Below are 18,959 nucleotides of genomic sequence, written 5' to 3'. Positions count from 1 at the left end.
GTGTGTGAAACGAAAATTTGTCAGCGGATAAATGCGCTCCCAATTGCTACGTGTCGGAGATCTGCGAAAATATGTCGGCATTGGTTTGTTAAGAAGAATCGTTGATTGAATTAGGGATAATAACGAATTAACGTCCTTGTCCAATCGATTGTATGAATTCTTTAATTTTTCATTTTGGGGCAAAATTCATGAGCTATATGATGGGAAAATGTGATTACGGCCACGTGGGGCCACATTAATTTGGTAATTTAAAATTAATTAGCTTCTAATATTGATTGAAATTATTCTCAATAATGAGCTTGATGTGATTAACACGTAATTAACAAACCACTAAACAATGTTATTGCAAATGAAAATTGGCTTTGGTATATAAAAATCACTTACATAATTAGATTCTAATATGTGGTGTTTAGTTATTTGGAGTAACTTAATTTTTATTGAATTCTCAGATTGGGTCGCAGCTATTAACTTTATTTTATTAAGTGTTGGCACACGAAGTTTTTAGTTTAATCATTGAGTGAGTCAGTCCATAAGATTTAAAAATTGAAAATGTTTTTATAGTTTTAAATGGAAAGTGTCAACTCTTTCGCGATTAAAAATTTACTATAGTATTCATAAATTTAGAGTAATACTAATATTGTAATATGCCACACTTGATGTAGGAAATCATTAGCTTGATTCTAGGCGATTATTATGAAGCATCAAATAAAAATTTAATTGATATTGCGTATAATGCATCCATGGTTGTGGATTCAACACGTTGTTTGTATATCAATAAATTTTGCGAAGTCGTAGTAATAAATGAGTATGAAAACAAATCAAGAAAGTGACAATGCATACTAGTGGAGAAGTCGCCAACATGTATTTTGTTTATTTAGGCCCCCACTATTTTTGTTAATATTTTACAAATATCAACTTTGCATTTCTTGAATATGTACAATTTTGAACCACAAGTGACAAGGACTACGAATAAAGAGACTTTCTAAGCATGAAAAAACTTCAAAACTCATGAGAGTTTGCAGATTTGCTAGTTACAATGAAAAGTTGGAAGGAATAAAGGTATGAAGCTGGCAAAATATATTTACTCGGAGATGAAAAAACACAACTTCCTCCTACTTTTTTTTACAAAATCTGGGTCATAAATTGATGAACACAAACAAATGAAATATCAAAAACCTGAAAATTTATCAACAGCTAGAGAGAGATGGAGCAACCGGCAAAGACGAAAAACAATCAGAATCTTCAGCTCTGTGGTTGTAAACTAGAACTCTAAGCTCTGTGTTCTATCTATTTTTCACAAGTAAACTCTAAACCTGCATTTCAAAGTTCAATTCTCTTAGCATCGATTCCATACATCTGGAAAACTACCATGCCAGAACATAGATACACACAAGGAGATAATAACAGCAGTAAATGAAGAAATTGAGTAGAGGTATTACATATTCGTATTCATACTCGATCATTTCATATAATGTAGGATAAAAGCTGGGATGTAGGTGAAAGTAATACCTTAACTCACTCATCTGCCTTGGGTTTCTTTCCAGCCAGAATTTGGGATATGTGTAAGCCGCGACTGAAAGCTTGGTTGAAGAGAATCCTAGTCTGCATATTCTGGAATCCAGGCAGCCATGATAGAAGGGCGACGGGGGCCATGACAATAACCCCAAACATGATGTCATACATTCGAGCTACAGAGATGACAATCTCCCAAACCATTGTTTTCTGCAGAAAGGAGCGAAAGACCTGTGCAATACATATGAATCCCCAGCCCGTTGGAATGAAAGCCAATAAGCTGGTGAAGAAATCCAATAATTTGAAGTCGGTAAACTGAAGCAAGGCAACTATAACAACTACTCCAAAGATGATCACAAGGAACTGAACCAAACGGTAGTAAATGTGCTCCTTTGCTGCATATTTCTCCCGAGCATAAGCTATTACCAAATAAAACCCAAAAGCCACGAACACATATATCCATGAGAGCAAGTAAACAGCAATGCTCTTGCTACCAGCAGCAATGCCTAAGTGATACACGATACCATACTGGAAAAAGAAGAAACGGAGGTTCAAAATGGTCTCCAGAATTTCCCCCCAAAGCCCAGTCGTCCTTAAATGATCCTGCTCTTCGTACCACCACTTTTCCCAGCTCTGTTCAGATTTTGCAAACACACCACCCTTGAACCATACCCAGTTCATGAAGTCATCAAAGTCGTACACGGTTTTTAACCAATCAAAGCCCAAAGGGTTAAAAATGAAGGGACCCATAATCCACGAAACCACTAAAAACCAACTGCTAATAGTCAATGCTATGTACACCAAAGTATCTTTAGCAACTGGGCTGTAAGAAGCATAAACAGTAAGTATTAATCCAAGTTCAATAGCCTTAACAAAATGGCTACGGGCATATAATCTATAGTTCTCAGCAAAGCTCTTATGCTGCACCACAAAACCACGGCCAGTTGCACGGTATTTTGCACCACCATGCAGAACTGTTCTGCCAAAGTAATGACCACGAGTCCCCATGGAAAATGTATAAAACACTGAAGAAAGATGGAGCTGCATTGTTAGAAAATCCCAAATAGAGTTCAGAAATCCATGCTCAAGGGAGTTCTCCACAACCATTGGCAAGGCAGTAAAGAGACCAAGTTGGATGATGAGCTGCTGGTTCAAGATTGTACCAAGTGCTCGATTATCATTGGCATTTGACAAGGCAGCACCTTCAACCCCACTTAATGCCATATACAGCCGACCCCACAAAAATGCATACACGGTGAGGAGAATCATCATGGTATTGAAGAAAAAGCCAACAGTTGTATAAAAGAATGAAAGCATTCGGAAGAAGTCCAGACGATGACCCAACCTATAAACATCTCGACTCAGTATCTGTTCACCATTTCCACTGGCAACCTTGGCTTCGAACATAGAGATTTGATTCAGCCCAACATCCCTACCCTTTCCAACTTGGATGTATTCATGATGGGTAACATTTCCACCTCTCAGTGTGCAATTGAATCCAGCAAAAATATCCTCACTGATGTTGATTACTCTGGAAGCCTTGCTTATGCCTCCCCGAGTTAGAAACCAAAACCTGTCGAACACATCAGGATGCCCATAATGCATTCGAACTTTCAATGGATTTGCTAAAACACGCTGCCCCAAGGTGACAAAGCTCGTCTCCTGAGCAGACATGAACAAAGCAAGTGATGATACAGAACCTGTAAAAATGTGCTCCCGAACTCCTAGGATGGTAGGTTTTCTGATACCATAGAAAGACTTGAATTCCTCCAAGAGATTCCGCATCTTTAGAGCTTCCTCAAAGTAGTTATCCTGGTTCATGTCAATGGTTTGAATTGCATCTCCCCTGGTGAATATAATCGCATGATTCTGATTCTCTGGTTTCCCTTCGCCAAGCTTCACCGGACCAGGCAGCTTGACCCGATATATCTCAACTTCTTTCTGCAACTTTTGGTCATATTTAACCAGGACAGAGTAATACTCTTTCTGATCCCTCCCTGACTGTACCTCATCAACATAGGAAACACGAAGAGCTTCGTTAATTTTCATCAAATAAAGTATCTCCTCAGCCCGGGGATCTTTCTTCGCCTTTTGAGAACCATAAATCTGGCATGCAACTACGTAAGTAAATTTCATTAAAGCTGCTCCACGCTCATGCCCTTTATAAAGAAGACTGACTGAACTACTGGCTCTGCTCAATGTTCTTGAAGTGGGTGACAGCTCTAACAAGCAGTCTGCTTCATCATTACGCCTCATGGAACTCAGTCGTGGAGATCCTTCTCTCATGTCCACCTCAGAAGCAGAATCCAGAAAAGCCAGCAACTCAAGGGCACGGTAGTAATACATCATTCCCCTCACTGTGCGGGTAAGTGTCTGACCTCTGTATGATGCCCATAATCGAAGATCTCTCAGCCTAGTTGTCCACAGTTCTCTTTCACTTTCCATCCCTTCTCTACGCATCCTCTCAATGAAGTTCCTCCAGTCACGGGCATAAATGGTTTGCATGTAGTAAAGGGTTGAAATCCCATCTTCATTCTCAGTTCGTAGCTGTTCCTTGCTGAATAGTACCTCTTCGTTGTAATATGGGGTTAGAACACTGAAGGCTCTCATTTTGTCAACTTGAGGAGCATGAGGCATGTTCATGAACAAGGAATTACTAAAGAAGGCAATCCTACGTCTTGCCTCAAGATTTTCTGGAACTTTTAGCATTGAATAACGAGAGGTGAGAATGGTATGCAACCGCCGAACCCGGCGATAGATAGCTTCATTACTTGAACTAGGTAACTCAACAGCACTCTGAAAAAGCAATGCTTCACCAGAAACTGCCTTTTGAGGAGCCAGACCATCAGCAATCAGCTGGTCACTGTTTCTTGGATCTTTCAGGAAATCTCTGATAGCCACCTCGTAAAGGGCCTGAAGAGCATTCACCACCTTATCAGCATTTAAATCAACCTTGACGACAAGATCAAGAAGACGGACCAACTTTTCATAGATCTTGGGGAGGGCAGTCAGGTTATAGGTTTTTGTGAATTTTCCCGTATGAACAATTTGATCAATTTCTTGGAAATAAGTTCTGATTATGGAGCGCTCCTCAGAATCATACTTCACAATTGCTGGCAAAAAATGCTTTAAGCTGTCATATGCTTCAATAACTGCACAACGTCGATACTCATACTTGCAGATCTTATACCAAAGCCACCTGTCAGGAGCATCTATTAACTCTTTTGCCTGGCTCAGTGCCAAAAGCAGCTCATTACACAGGAGCACGCATGGCCACTGAATCACCCTAATTTCCCAGTTACTTGTAGGATCATTCCCGTCATTTTGAAGCAGCTCCAAAAGCTCAACCTCACGGTCAGAGACAATGTCTTCCTCTCTGAATGTTTTGATTACCTCATTCCATATTAATGCAAATTTGTAGGCCTCGACATGATTGGATTCAAGTTTCTTAAATGGCCGGCCCAGTCCATATCTCAGCTTCAATCGATGAATGACATCCTTGATCTTGTTCTTAATATTACCTCTTGCATTCAAGAGCTGCTCCTTAGGCATAAGATTAAACTGGAGAGCACTGGCAAAAAACTGAAATCTCAACCTCAACTGCTGCATATTCCGAATTTCACCCAAGTGATCAAACAACCCAACTGTAGCACCAACAAATGAAGAGTATATTGAGTACCAAATCTGGATATCCATTAGGTAAATCAGAATAACTGGAAGCCACAACAGCCCAACTGCAAACTGATTACTGTGGCCAAAGAACTCATGCCACTCATAAGTAACATTTTTGAGACCCAGCAAAGCCTTTGTTGGAGCAATCATGGGTTTGATCTGCATGAAGTAACTAAAAACAAACTTTGTGGAAAGCACAACGATCCAGAAAAGGCTGTACTTAATGTTGTCAACAAGACCTTCACTCAGTCCTCGACCCACAAAAGTGCTTCTCTGGAACCACCACGTCAGCATATAAAATATCCTCCAGTTTGTGTTCTCCAAAAAATTCCTAATCCATGGTAGCACAAACAAAGCCATAGCCAACAGCTCTGGAGCAAGAAAAGCCACCACAACCTCAAGAAAATTAACCATTCTCCTCCTTGTCGCGCCACTATCCCAGTTAAGATCACGATCTTTCTGATCCAGAATCCTCCAGTAAAATACCCCAAACACAACAATCCACCCAGCCGCAACCACAGTTTTCAAAATCATTCTCACCATTAAAGACTTAGTCTCCCTTGAAACCAAGCTGTACTGCATTCCGATATCCAACAGAGACTGTAAGAACCTCAGAGCACTCCATGTTATAAACACAGTCAAGCACCGACCCTGAACTTCGGTACTTCTCAATGACTGCCACGGGTCCTCCCTCCCCTCCCAAGCAACAATAATTGCCGCCTGAAGAAACAAAAACAGCATAATCCACAACTTATCAAAGCTCCTAAACAAGTTCCAAAATGACCTCTGCTCCACAAACCCAGTCTTCCCAACCTTCCGCCCCTTGTGTCCCGTCACCAAGAAATTACTCCGGAGATCCATCGGCCATTTAAGCTTCTCAAAACACCTCTTACTCCAAAAGTACTCGTTTATATCGTCATAATTCCGCCACGCAGAATGCGGCGCCGTCCCATTCTTACTATTTTCCACCTCGTCATTAATTGTATCATAAATTGGCCTCACGATTTTATTCAAATAAGCATTCTCCCCAGACACCGAGGGCAAGTATGGCATCCCCGTGTTGTCATCGATATAATCATCCAATATCTTATTCATTTCCATCGCCATGTTGTGAAAAATATAGCAAATACATTCAGGAACAAAGCGCAAGTTAGCCGACTCACCCCAAATCAGGAGATACAGCGACACGTACAGCAGCTCCCGCCGGTGATCCGACTCCCCGCGGCGCGAGTGCGATTCGGTGAACCAGACGCTCGACTTGACGTTGAGGTACGAGCACCAATTCGAGTAATTCTTCAGGAGCGAGCGGCGGAAGCGGCGGAGGACGGCCGGGTCGAGCGCGTCGGCGTCGTCAGCCGGCGGCGAGAGGCGCATCTGCGCGTTGGAGAGGTGTAGGACGAGGTGTTCCCTCTGGTTCTCCACGCTGGAGGCCTGGAAGCCGAAGAACGCGGCTAGCCAATCGAGGAGGTCGTAATGAGGCTCCCATGGCGCGAAAGGAGGCTTGCGGAGGTCCCCGACGGAGCGGAGGGCGGCGGCGGCGGCGCGCACCTCGGGGAATCGGAGGGAGGGGTGATCGGCGAGGAGATTGTGGACGGGGATGATGTTGTAAACGTCTTCTTCCTCTCCGCTTTGATTCATAGCTGCATTCGCAGAGATCTGCGGAATTTGGAAAGGCGATGGAGGTGATTCCTGTGATTATCGAGATTAATAACCGCGACCGCCGCGGTGGTGGCGTTTACGGCGGCGGCGGTGGGGTTTAGATTGACGTTGATGGCGGAAATTGGGAATTGAGAGGGCTAAGTTATTCAAAAGGTGGTAATGGCGGATGGAAATATGATAAAGAGATGTTTCGGTGGTACCTTTGGCTCACGTAGTTGTACCGTAAAGTTCAAACTTTTTTCAGAAGGTTTTCTTTGTTGGACTAGGTTAATTCTTTGGAGGCAATTATTTGAAATATAATAAATTAATTTACATCGTTAAAAGAGTCAGACTTACTTGGAAATTAAGATATTCGTTGACTAGTTCGTTAGAATATTTCAAAATAATATTGAATTAAGAGGAAATATTAAGTGTTTAAGTTTAAATGTTGATTCTGGAATATTGTTTTGACTCGAATGAAATTGGCTTACCTTAGAGCATCTCCGGGAGGAAAGGTATATTTCTCATTTATCTTCTTAAAAAAATTATTATACCTTCTTAAAAAGTGATAGACTCCAAGGAAAGGTAAATTAAAAAGACAAACAAAATAACTAACTTTATACATTTTGTATAAATACCTTCTTAAAATGAAAGAAGGTACAATACCTCCTCAAATACCTTTTCCATTAGAACATAAACTTTTATAAAGAATAAATAAATATAATAATTATTTTTTTTTACCTTTTCATTTATCCTCTCCCTTGGAGATTTAAAGATTCTCTAATTTTATTGCAAACACTAAATTTAAAGATTCTCTAATTTTATTTTGCTTGAATTTTAGTCAAACAACTTCGTATTTAGTGTCAAGAATTCGTCTAATTTGCGTAATTTTTAGTCGTAGAATCTTCTTTAACTTCAAAAACAATAAAAATATAGAATCTAGTCATGTGATCCTACTCAAACTTTGTACTCCATTAATAAAGAATAAAGAATAAAGAAAGAGAAAAATGGTAAAATTTACCAAACGTGCCACCTCATTTTCTGTCAATACAAAAGCACGCCAATTTTATAAAGTTGAATTAAAATAAATGCTCTCTCACAGAGGAGGACAAACGACGTCAAAAAAATTACTCCATCAATTTATGATAATTAGTAATTATACTTCGCATTTTTCTGTCTTGTTCAGTTGTTCTTGTTCTCCTTTAATTTTATTGCTTGAATATGAAAAAAATGTTTATACATTGGATTCTCCTCTAATTTTATTGCTTGAATATGAAAAAATTGTTTATGCATTGGATTATTCTACAAGCTGAAGCTTGATTCATAGTATTAAATTTGGTGATATTGTGGTGATTCATTTCATATATTGTGTAAAAAAACTGCTAAAGATAATTGTATACGACTTGATAACGGCTGATTTATTTAATGCCCCTTAAAAAACGCAACACAATTAAACTGATTGCCAATAATAATATAATCTCACATGTATAAAAGGTAGTTAGTCATCCCATATATGCCAGAATTGCTGGCTCATATCATATGAATTAATATTTGCTTTTATTTTACATTACTTTTTTAGCACATAAAAGGCCAAGCTATTCCATTCCTTTCCAAAATATTCTTCATATGTTTATTAGGTTGCAAATGGCTCTAAAATTCGGATAAAATAAATGAAAAAACTATAATTAATTCCATTACTAAACACAAACGAGTAAATTATTCATATGAAATAGTAAAACACAAAAACTGTAGTCATGGTTTAAAGGTTTCATGAATCCTGAATCAATCCGACACTAACACTAACACAATAAGCGGTAAGCAAAAAGATAAACACAAAACCAATAGTAGAGAAAACGAGAGAGACCAAAGTTCTGAGGCAGAAGATTGGGACTACGCCACATATTGGAGACCAATTTGCATAAATTGAATTTATATGCCCTTCAATAAATAGTGAATATGTTTGCCACCCAGCTCCAATTGCTGCGCAGCTTAAAATACACATAACCTGCACAAATAAATAGTAAGTACTAATTTACTTAACAAAAATTTCATTTAATTAGCTATCAATTGAAACACTATATTAATTAAAAAAATTTAAAAAAATATACCAGATCGAGTAAGATGACAAGCCTCCAAAACTTACTCCCTGCAGGAATCCATAGAACACCAAAATTATAGATGCAAGGAATTAAGCTAACCCATAAAACAAACCTGCAAATTTATTAGTCACAATTTCATTAGAAGAGATGTATAATAATTAACCCTAATTGATTAATTTAGTGAATCATAATTAGTAATAAATATAAATTAAATTAAAGTGCTAGATACTGAAAAACAAAAAGAAAATGAAAGTGAAATGCTACGACATCGATATTATACGTGTATATACGACGTGACATGTACTGATGAAATATAACTTACGAGAGAGCATTCCAATGAGAGTATTTGGCAGTGAACGCAACGGTACCAGCTCGAACCTTTTGCTCGGTTACAAACATGATAATAAATGCTATAAAATAAAAAAGCGCAGATATTCCTCTGAATATATTGGCTGTGGTTGATTTCCCCATCAATTATAATTGCTTGAGAAATAGGGGAGTTCTGTGTAACACTAAATTATTTGAAGAGATGGATGAGCAAAAAAAAAGCCTTTACACCACTATATATTACTCCTACTCAATACAACTTAGGGCGGTTGTGGTTTTAACCTATTCCTGAATAAATCAAATTAATGGAAAGTATGTCGTGTTTGGCAATAAATTTTGGCGAAAGGAAATTTATATATGCTCCTTTTTCAAAAGGAAGAAAATCTTATGCATGTATGATAATGAGGTGATATTGTCATTCCATATTTACGAGATATAATAGTACCATTATTAAAAACATAAAAATAATTAAAAATTATATATAATACCCTTAAAACAAAAATAAAATTACAAATTTAAATGTTGAGATCAGTGGATTTGAGCCCACGCTTCTTCCATACATGATTATATTGTTATTCCATATTTACGAGCTATAGTACCATTATTTAAAAAACATATAAAAATCTTATTGCATAGTATGATAGTAGTATATGATAATGAGGTGAGATTCCATGTTTACGAAATATAGTACCATTATTAAAACAAACATAAAAGTAAAAATTATATTATTAAAAAATAAATAAAATAAATAAAATAAATGATAGGTGAGATTGTTGTTCCATATTTACGAAATATAGTACCATTATGAAAACAGAAATAAAATGAAATAAAATACTCCATAATCCATATGATAACGAGGTGAGGTTGTTATTCCATATTTACGAAATAGAGTACCATTATTAAAACAAACATAAACATAAAAATTATTAAAACAAAAATTGTTATTCCATATTTACGAAATATAGTGCCATTGTTAAAACAAACATAAACATAAAGTTAAAAATTATTAAAACAAAAACATAAATGTCGAGAGTGGGATTTGAACCCACGCCCTTTCGGACCAGAACCTTAATCTGGCGCCTTAGACCAACTCGGCCATCTCGACTTATACTTAGTGATTAATAATTAGATTATATATAAATATATGGCAGTATTACAAGATTAAATATGATAGGTTAGCTGTCGAGGTAAAAAAAACATGTCGCCAGATATTGACAACATACTTTATGATTAGGAAGATCATTTTTAGCTGTAAAAAATTAATCTATTTTCATCTAATTTTTTTAATAGTAAGGTCATTACTATTTTTTTTTATCACGTGAACTCAATTATACACAAGAAAATTACACGATCTCAGTAGAAGAACTCAACAATCAACATGGTAGATGCTGCGTTGGAAAGTGGAAATAATCATAACCAAGGAGGAGAAAATATTAGAAGAATTAAAGTAATCGACTCATCACTAAAATTTTGTTTAGACAAATACTCCCTCCATTTAACAATAACAGTCTCATTTTAATTTAACATGAATTTTAAAAAAGAGTGAACTACAAAAATAGACCTTGGACTATGCGTTTATCTCACTAATGAACCCTGAACTTTAAAAATATTCTCAGACAATCATGGACTAAGCGTTTATCTCGAAAATAGTCCTATTTCACTGTTTTGTGACGAAAATACCCTTTTGGGAGGTTTTGGGAGATTTGGACAATTTGGTCTTTTTACATTTTAAATCTGATATTATTTCAGTGATGTACTGAATCGGATATTATTTCAAAACATTCTTCTTCCCTTTTGCTATCCTTCACTTTGTTTCTTTAATTCAATATTAGATTTGATTTTATAAAATAAAATTTTAAATTTCGATTTTTAAATATCTATAAATTTTTTGAATTATTAAAATTACTATTAAATAACAAATTAATAGTTTTAATCAATATTTGATAGTGTCTAATATTTAATCAATAAGGTACGACAGACGCCTTAGTTTTAATCAATATTTAATAGTTCTAATCATAAATAGATCATATAACACGATTTATTTTGAAATAAATATTATGAAGTTGACTAAAAATATTATGAAGTTGACTAAAAATTTGATATAAGAGAATGTTGTTGAAATTTTCTAGTTAATTTTGGTTGTTTTCAAATTAATAAACGAAAAATATATTAGTCTTACATTATATGCATATTTATTTCGGAATAAATCGTGTTATATAATCTATTTATGATTAAAACTATTAAATATTGATTAAAACTAAGGCGTCTGTCGTACCTTATTGATTAAATATTACACACTATCAAATATTGATTAAAACTATTAATTTGTTATTTAATAGTAATTTTAATAATTCAAAAAAATTATAGATATTTAAAAATTGAAATTTAAAATTTAATTTTATAAAATTAAATCTAATATTGAAATAAAGAAACAAAGTAAAGGATAGCAAAAGGGAAGAATAATGATGATTTTGAAATAAAATCAGATTCAGTACATCATTGAAATAATGTCAGATTTCAAATGTAAAAAGACCAAATTGCCCAAACCCCCAAACCCCCCCCCCCCCCCGCCTAAAAGGGTATTTTCGTCACGAAACAGTGAAAAGGGACCATTTTCGATATAAACGCTTAGTCCAGGGTTGTCTGAGGATATTTTTAAAGTCCAGGGTTTATTGGCGAGATAAACGCATAGTCCAAGGACTATTTTTGTAGTTCACTATTTAAATAATTAGTTCCTCAATCTATCATCAAGAGTCTTATTTATTTTCGGTATTGATATTAAGGAATGATAGATATTAAAGTTAGTGAAATAAGTTATTTTTGTGATCTAAGACAGATTTTAAAAAATATAAGAGAATGTCAAGAAAAAATATTAGTGAAATATAAATCTTATTTTTATATAGTAGTAATAAAATGTGAGTGAAATATAAGAGTAAGTTAATAGTGAAGTCAATAGTTAACTGGGGACATACAAAATCACAAAAGTGAACCCATAATTAATATGGAAAGTAGTAGAATGTGAACTCTATTATTAATTATTAAAAGTAAATAGGGACTTACATTCTCATAAATAAAATAAAAAGTGAATAAAAATATTAACAAAGATGGATAAAATGTAAGTAAGATAAATTTGCTTAACGTGAGTTTTAATAAAAAGTGAAACAATAGTTATTTTGACATTTCCGTATAAATGCCAAATAGTTATTGACATTTTAAGTGTTGTTAGCATATTTTAAGTATAATTTGCTTAACTATTGTTTGTTATACTTGATAGCATATTTAGTTTGAAATTAGTAGGTATTTGGCATAATAAAATATTAGTTTGAAATTAAAGATTTTTTTGTCGATTCTTTGACTAAAAGAAACCATTCTTAATATAAAAAATTAAAAGCTACTCCCTCCGTTTCTTCATAGTTGAGTATTTTCTTATATGGTAACTTTTTCCTCTTTCTTACTTTACTCTCTCTTACTTTATTCTCTCTACTTTAGAGCATCCGCATCGCTGACTCGATGTTGGCTCGGTCTCGTCTCGACGAGACGAGACTTCTCGTGGTGCAACGCGTGCCGGCGAGGCCGGCCTCGAGCTGGAGAGACGATGCGCGCGCCCACGTGGCGCGCGCTAGAACATGGCGTGACGCCCACTCGCCGGCCCGCGAGTGGGCGTCGGAATTATGACGTAATAATTTTTTTTTATAAATTCAAAAAATCGAATTTAATTAAAAAAAATTAAAAATTTCAAACGGTCAAATGACCGCTGGGAACAAACGGTCGAATTTTAATTTTTTTTTCTTTTATTATTCTATAAATATACTCCATACTTCATTCACCATTTTACACACAAACACTACTCTCATTCCTCTTCCATTTTACACACAAACACTACTCTCAAATTGTTGAAAAAATGTCTGGCGATGGAAACTCCAGCGGCGGCGGCGGCTCCAGCAGGCGGCGCTCCGGCGGGTTCGACTTGAACTCGTTCGACGATTGGGCGAGCATGTACAACTGTTTGGGTACTCCCGGTTCGTCGCCGGGCACCCAAGCCTCAACCACCCCGCCAGCGTACCAAACACCACATTTTGATGTGGATGCATACTATCATCCCTCCCCCCCCCCAGAGGTACGGGCAATCGTCGGAATTATCCCAAATTCCAGAGAATTTTTTGGCGCCTGAACGCAGTTTGCCCGACTGGCCAATAGGTGGAGGCTCCGGCTCCGGCTCCGGCTCCGGCAGGATCAGCCTCAGGCTCGGCGTCAATGCCGAGGAGGAAGCGGAGGAAGCGGAGGAAGAGGTTGTGGGAGACGGCACCCGTCATCCATACAGCCAAGACGAGACGTTGGCTCTGTACGACGCTTGGATCAGCGTCTCGTACGATCCTGTCGTCGGGAATCAACAAACCAACAAGTGTTTCTGGCAAAAAGTCATGAAGTTTACAACGCACGAAGGCCGAAGAAGACCGTTGCCCGCAACGTGAAGATGCTCCGCAGTCATTGGGACCGATGCGACAGAGATGTCAAAAATTTTTGCGCAATATACAGGGGAGAAGAGGCGAATTATCAGAGCGGAGCAAGTGGAGCCGACATTCTGAGAGTGGCGTTGCGGGTCTTCAAAGACGACGTCGGCAAAGATTTCAAGCTTGTCGATGTTTGGTCGCAAGTCCACCACCTTGAAAGGTTGGCTGGCGGTGTCGAGTCGGGCTCGAAACGAACGAAGCACACGGCGCGACTACTCGTCTAGTGATGGCGGCGAAGGCAACACCTCACGTGAGGGCACGCCAACCGATGATGCAGGGGGGTCTTCTTCCGGTACACGACGTCGGCCGCAAGGGAACAAGGCGGCGAAGGCGGCTAGAGCGAGGGGGAGAGGGAGGGGCCGCGGCGAATCAAGCCAGCGGGCGAGGGCTCGGGCTCCGGCACGGGCATGGGCTCGCACACCCTAATGTCCATGTACCTGGTCGGCACGATGGCTGACCTTTCAAAAATGACTCCTGGCCAAGTTTCAGCCCATATGGTCGGAATTGAGTACATGAGAGCTCAACTTGGTATAGGTGCACCGCCGACTTCGGGGGATGATGATTCGCTGGCAGAGTAGTTTTTATAGTTTAATTTACAGTATTTTAATTATGTATTTTTTTTATTTTTTAGGATTTTAAATTATGTATTTTTTTATTATTTTTTAGGCTTTTAAATTGTTATATTTATTTTATTTTAATGAAGCGTGTTTTTATTAATTGAATTTGTTGGAATTAAAAATAAAAAATGAAATTGAATGAATAGTTAAGAGATGGTTAAGAGATGGTTAAGAGATGGAGGGATGCAGGTGATGTCTCTTAGTTAAAAGATGAGCTGAAAAGTACAGTGGGGCCCATGAATAGTGAAGAGATAAGACGGTTAAGAGACGGATAAGAAACAGCGTTGCGGATGCTCTTATTCACTTTATACTTTATTCTCTCTACATTTTCCTCTCTCTTACTTTTTTATCTATCTATTTATTTAACACACCCAACATTCAATTCTAAAACTTCGTACCGAAAAGTTCCGCCTCAACTATGAAGAAACAGAGGGAGTACCAAATTACGTAATTTACCAAAGCACAACTAATCAATATTAATACGCCTAATTAATTAATATTTATATTTGTTAATATAGAAAAAAACGGGGGTAGTAATTTTAACTAATCAATAAAATGTGTACTACCTCCGTCCCCCAAAGTTTGACACGGTTTGACCTGACACGAGTTTTAAGAAATGTAATGGAAAGTGTGTTGAAAAAGTTAGTGGGATGTGGGTCCTACTTTTAAAGTATTAGTTTTATAATAAATGTGAGTAGGAATGAGTTAGTGGAATATGAGATCCACTACCAAAAATGAAAAAAGTGAAGTGTGTCAAGTTTTTGGGGACGGACCAAAATAGTAAACTGTGTCAAGTTTTGGGGGACGGAGGTAGTATTATATTAAAAGAACAATTCTTCTCGATTCTCTCGTAAGTTTTCTCCTCCTCTTCCTTACCTTTTTTTTCTATTTTGATAAATATAAAGTCTTAAGAAACGTCTTTTTTCCTTCCGCCAATTTGAAAGAAAAAATGGCTCTATCTTGCCCACCTACCCTCCTCTCCGGCCCTCGCCGGAATCCATTGACGGCGGCCAGAATACTCTCAATTTCCGACCTTTCCGCAGCTGCACCGCCGCGGCAGCCTCAGCTCCACTCCAAGCTAGCTCTAAAACAGCCCCCACTCTCATCCATCTTCACCAAACCCTCCAAACCCCACCAGCCCAAATTGGCCAACACCACAGTGAAATCCCTTTTCACTGGAATAGTTGAAGAAATGGGCACAATCAAGCACCTGGGTTTCGACCAACCCGACAGTTTCACCATGAAAATCCAAGCAAAAACCGTTCTTGAAGGCGTGCACTTGGGCGACAGCATCGCGGTCAACGGAACCTGCCTAACGGTGACTGAATTCGACACCGTTTCGTCCGAATTCTCGGTTGGGTTGGCGCCGGAGACGCTGCGGAAGACCTCTCTGGGCGAATTGGAGAGTGGGTCTTTGGTCAATTTGGAGAGGGCGCTGAGCCCTAGCACCAGAATGGGGGGACATTTTGTGCAGGGGCACGTCGATGGGACTGGAGAAATAGTGGAGTTGAGGCCGGAGGGAGATTCACTGTGGGTGAAAGTCAAGGTTGGGAGGGAGATTTTGAGGTACATTGTGCCTAAGGGATTTATTGCTGTGGATGGGACAAGTTTGACTGTGGTGGATGTGTTTGATGATGAAGGGTGTTTCAATTTCATGTTGGTGGCTTACACACAGCAGAAAGTTGTGATTGCTTTGAAGAAAGTTGGGCAGAAGGTGAATTTGGAGGTTGATATTTTGGGGAAGTATGTAGAGAGGCTGCTTGGGAGCGGATTTGTGGATTCGTTCAAATCATCTTGAAGTAATGCTTTTTGTACTTTTGTTTTTTGTGCTATGCATGCCTGGTTTTTGGATATTTTCTTATGACAATTTGTTGTGTTTGTTAGTATGTTTCTTGATGAGCTAGGTTACATTATCTTCATTGTCGTTTCTTATATGTTTTGGCAGTGAATTTGTTCAAAGCTTTGTGAAGTAATGCTTTTTACACTTGTGTTTTATGTGCTATGTATGCCTTGTTTTGGGCTACTTGCTTCTGATCATTTGTGGTGTTTGATGCGTTTCTTTGATTAAGTATGGTAGCATTGTCTGCACTGTTGTTTCGTATGTGTTTTGAGGGGTGTAGTGTGTTGAAGTGCTAGAATTTATTGAACATATATCCAACCTTGGATTGAGATGCTAAAATTCTTCCTTTGTGAAATATGCAATGTGGCAACCAAACATTGTGAATGTATTGCACGAAGGTGAAGTATGTAGTCATGCCTAGTAGCTTATTGGTTGAAAAACTGGAGAAACGGAACTATTTGTTGCTTGTTGGAATGGACACCTGGGTTCTTAGTTTGCTCACTCGCAATCACTACAATTATTACAAGGCTAACTAGATTGCTGATAGTTTGAAAACCATGATGTAGTTGTTGAGTACTGGCTCTTTGGTTTGGATATCTACTTGACTTTATAGCTTCTAAATCATGAAAAGATAGAAACTTTTCCTACCACGTGCATTCAGCAACTGAAACTTTGCTGAGGTGGCCTAAGTTGGGCTGCTAGAACAACAGAACAAGTCATTCCTTTTGTTGCTATAGTTCTTATTGCTTGATTAGAAGAATATTAGACTTATGAGTAGTGCTTCTAAAGTTTGCTAGGTGCCACTCGGGCACTTGGTGTGTTAAGTGGCTTTATGTTGAGCTAATTGGACATGGGATATTTTCACTTGTAGTATTTATTCAATGCTTCTTAGGTCTGATAGGTGTTGAAGTCCGATTTGCGTAAAACACCATATTCATTCGACAATGACTGAAATAATGCTGTAGCCAGTAGCCACCTAGGGTGAATTTTCAGAATCAACCTATAAGAAGTCGACCTTTTACAACTTTAGATATCTGCTTGAGTTTATACCTTCTAAATCCTAATAAGATAGAAACTTTTCCTACCAACAGAAACAAGATACTCCTTTCTTGCTAGGTGTGACTTCTTGATTAGATTAATTTAAGACTTATGAAGCAGTGTTTCTAAAGTTAGCTAGGAGCCACTCGGGAACTTAGTGTGTTAAATGACTACTTGTTGAGCAGTAATTGGAGATGGGGTGTCTTCACTTTCTAGTATTTAATCAATACTATTTTTTTTGCTCTAATTGGTTGTTGAAGTCCTATTTATGTAAAGCACTATATTCATTCAACAATGCCTGAAATAATGCTGTGGCCAGTCGCTACCTCGGCCAAATTTTCAGACACTGGCTATATATGAAGTCGATATTTTGGTAGAATGCATTTGTGTCATGAACCAAATACATAGTTCAATAATGTATTACAGCCGTAGGCATGCAGTTTTTCAAGTTACTGTATCTTAGTTAGCAGCATTCTGTATGCTTGAAACGCTTCAACTATCTTGTGTTTCTGGACCGTTGGTTCCTGCTTGAATCATTCTTTGTTGGTCTTGATTTACTCGACATGCTTCTTGATTACAGACGTCATTTAATTTGTTAATTTCCAGAATAATCTGCTTTTACTTTCATGAAATATCAGATTTGCTAAGCATATTTCCTAATATTGAATTGAAAGAAGTCTCTTTGGCAGGATTAGTGTTTGCTGCTGTGAACTCCATTGATAGGAATCTTATGTTTGTGTTCGGTGTTCATGTTCGTGTTGGTATTTTTGTTGGAGCTGGAGTTAGTATCAAGAGGTAGCTCTTTCCACAACAAATATGATGCAAAATCATTCATTACACCAATACAAAATAGTACTGTAATATTTATGTTTTCTACCGTTTCTTTATGGACAAACAACAAAGCTCACTACTTTTTTTTGGTTATTTTGCATCTACCCTTTATTGGCAACTTTTCATTATAGTGAAAAACACAATCACAGTGTGATGTACATCTGTAATAAACAATAATAATTGCTCCCCATAGTTCACTTTGATGTGATTGTATACAAATAATTGTTTTGAATGTCATATTCAGCAAACAAACTTATGCTATATTAAACAAATTATTGCATGTATTATGTGATTAAAATTGTTGGTGATTTCAAATGTGAATGATGGAGATGGGATTAATGAAGTTCACGTTTATCTAATACTATAACTATGCCGTCGTTGAAGGTACACCACATCTTTTGTCGTTATAGTTAATTAATTGATTAATTAGCATTAGTTTTTTAATTGGAACTAAAGTGTTAAAAGCGATTTGGCCACAAATCATTAGCTATTAATAATTGCTTCAAAGATATTCGACGGATTATTCTTGTTAGTGCTTTTATTGACCTTACGTGGGTTTCTTTTTTCCTTTGTTAATTGACTTACGTGTACGTTTTCTTTATTATTTTTATTGACTTTACATGTTTTCTTTTTATTGACTTTACTTGTGTATTAGTGTTATCTGTGCCAGTCCATATTTGGTTTCATTTTTATTTACTACCCCCAAACAAATCATCTTAACACATAACCGGTAGCTACTAAAATAAATAAATTCATTTTCTTACTCACATACTTTCTTCACAAAAATAGTTTTGGTAGTGCATAATATGAGTTTTATTGTAAAATTAATTAAGTAAAAGAGATCTAGAGAGAAAAATGATTGAATGGTAGTGGA

The 18,959-nt window shown here is 37.3% G+C and overlaps 1 protein-coding gene, 2 non-coding genes and 1 pseudogene across 6 annotated transcripts; 1 reads left to right on the top strand and 3 right to left on the bottom strand.

Moving 5' to 3' along the window:
- Positions 1–979: 979 nt before the first annotated feature.
- LOC125209437 (callose synthase 12 pseudogene) lies at positions 980–7,044 on the bottom strand (annotated as a pseudogene). Its single transcript, XR_016136345.1, has 2 exons — positions 1,510–7,044; positions 980–1,313 (listed from the first exon to the last, which is right to left on the bottom strand). The product of XR_016136345.1 is annotated as a callose synthase 12 pseudogene (transcript).
- On the bottom strand, positions 3,792–3,872 carry LOC125217206 (small nucleolar RNA J33). The gene has a single exon (XR_007175625.1). It is a non-coding gene; the product is annotated as a small nucleolar RNA J33 (small nucleolar RNA).
- A 3,228-nt stretch (positions 7,045–10,272) lies between the features above and the next one.
- TRNAL-AAG (transfer RNA leucine (anticodon AAG)) lies at positions 10,273–10,353 on the bottom strand. The gene has a single exon. It is a non-coding gene; the product is annotated as a tRNA-Leu (tRNA).
- Positions 10,354–15,262: 4,909 nt separating this feature from the next.
- LOC125216030 (riboflavin synthase-like) lies at positions 15,263–18,322 on the top strand. Of its 3 annotated transcripts, none has more exons than XM_048117633.2 (2): positions 15,263–16,175; positions 17,929–18,322. In XM_048117633.2, exon 1 carries the CDS (start codon positions 15,326–15,328, stop codon positions 16,172–16,174), a length of 849 nt encoding a protein of 282 aa, XP_047973590.1. In that variant the 5' UTR covers positions 15,263–15,325; the 3' UTR covers position 16,175; positions 17,929–18,322. The 3 variants fall into 3 exon arrangements, with proteins under 3 accessions (XP_047973590.1, XP_047973589.1, XP_047973588.1); XM_048117632.2 differs by having other exon boundaries at positions 15,264–16,175; positions 17,932–18,322; XM_048117631.2 differs by having other exon boundaries at positions 15,266–16,175; positions 17,944–18,322.
- The last annotated feature ends 637 nt before the right edge of the window (positions 18,323–18,959 follow it).

The sequence above is a fragment of the Salvia hispanica genome, chromosome 3 (assembly GCF_029641045.1).
Source record: "Salvia hispanica isolate PSC_SH4W2 chromosome 3, Shi_PSC_v1, whole genome shotgun sequence".
NCBI lineage: Eukaryota > Viridiplantae > Streptophyta > Magnoliopsida > Lamiales > Lamiaceae > Salvia > Salvia hispanica.
The sequence above is the reverse complement of the archived record's forward strand: the minus strand, read 5'-3'. Positions and strand labels throughout refer to the sequence as shown.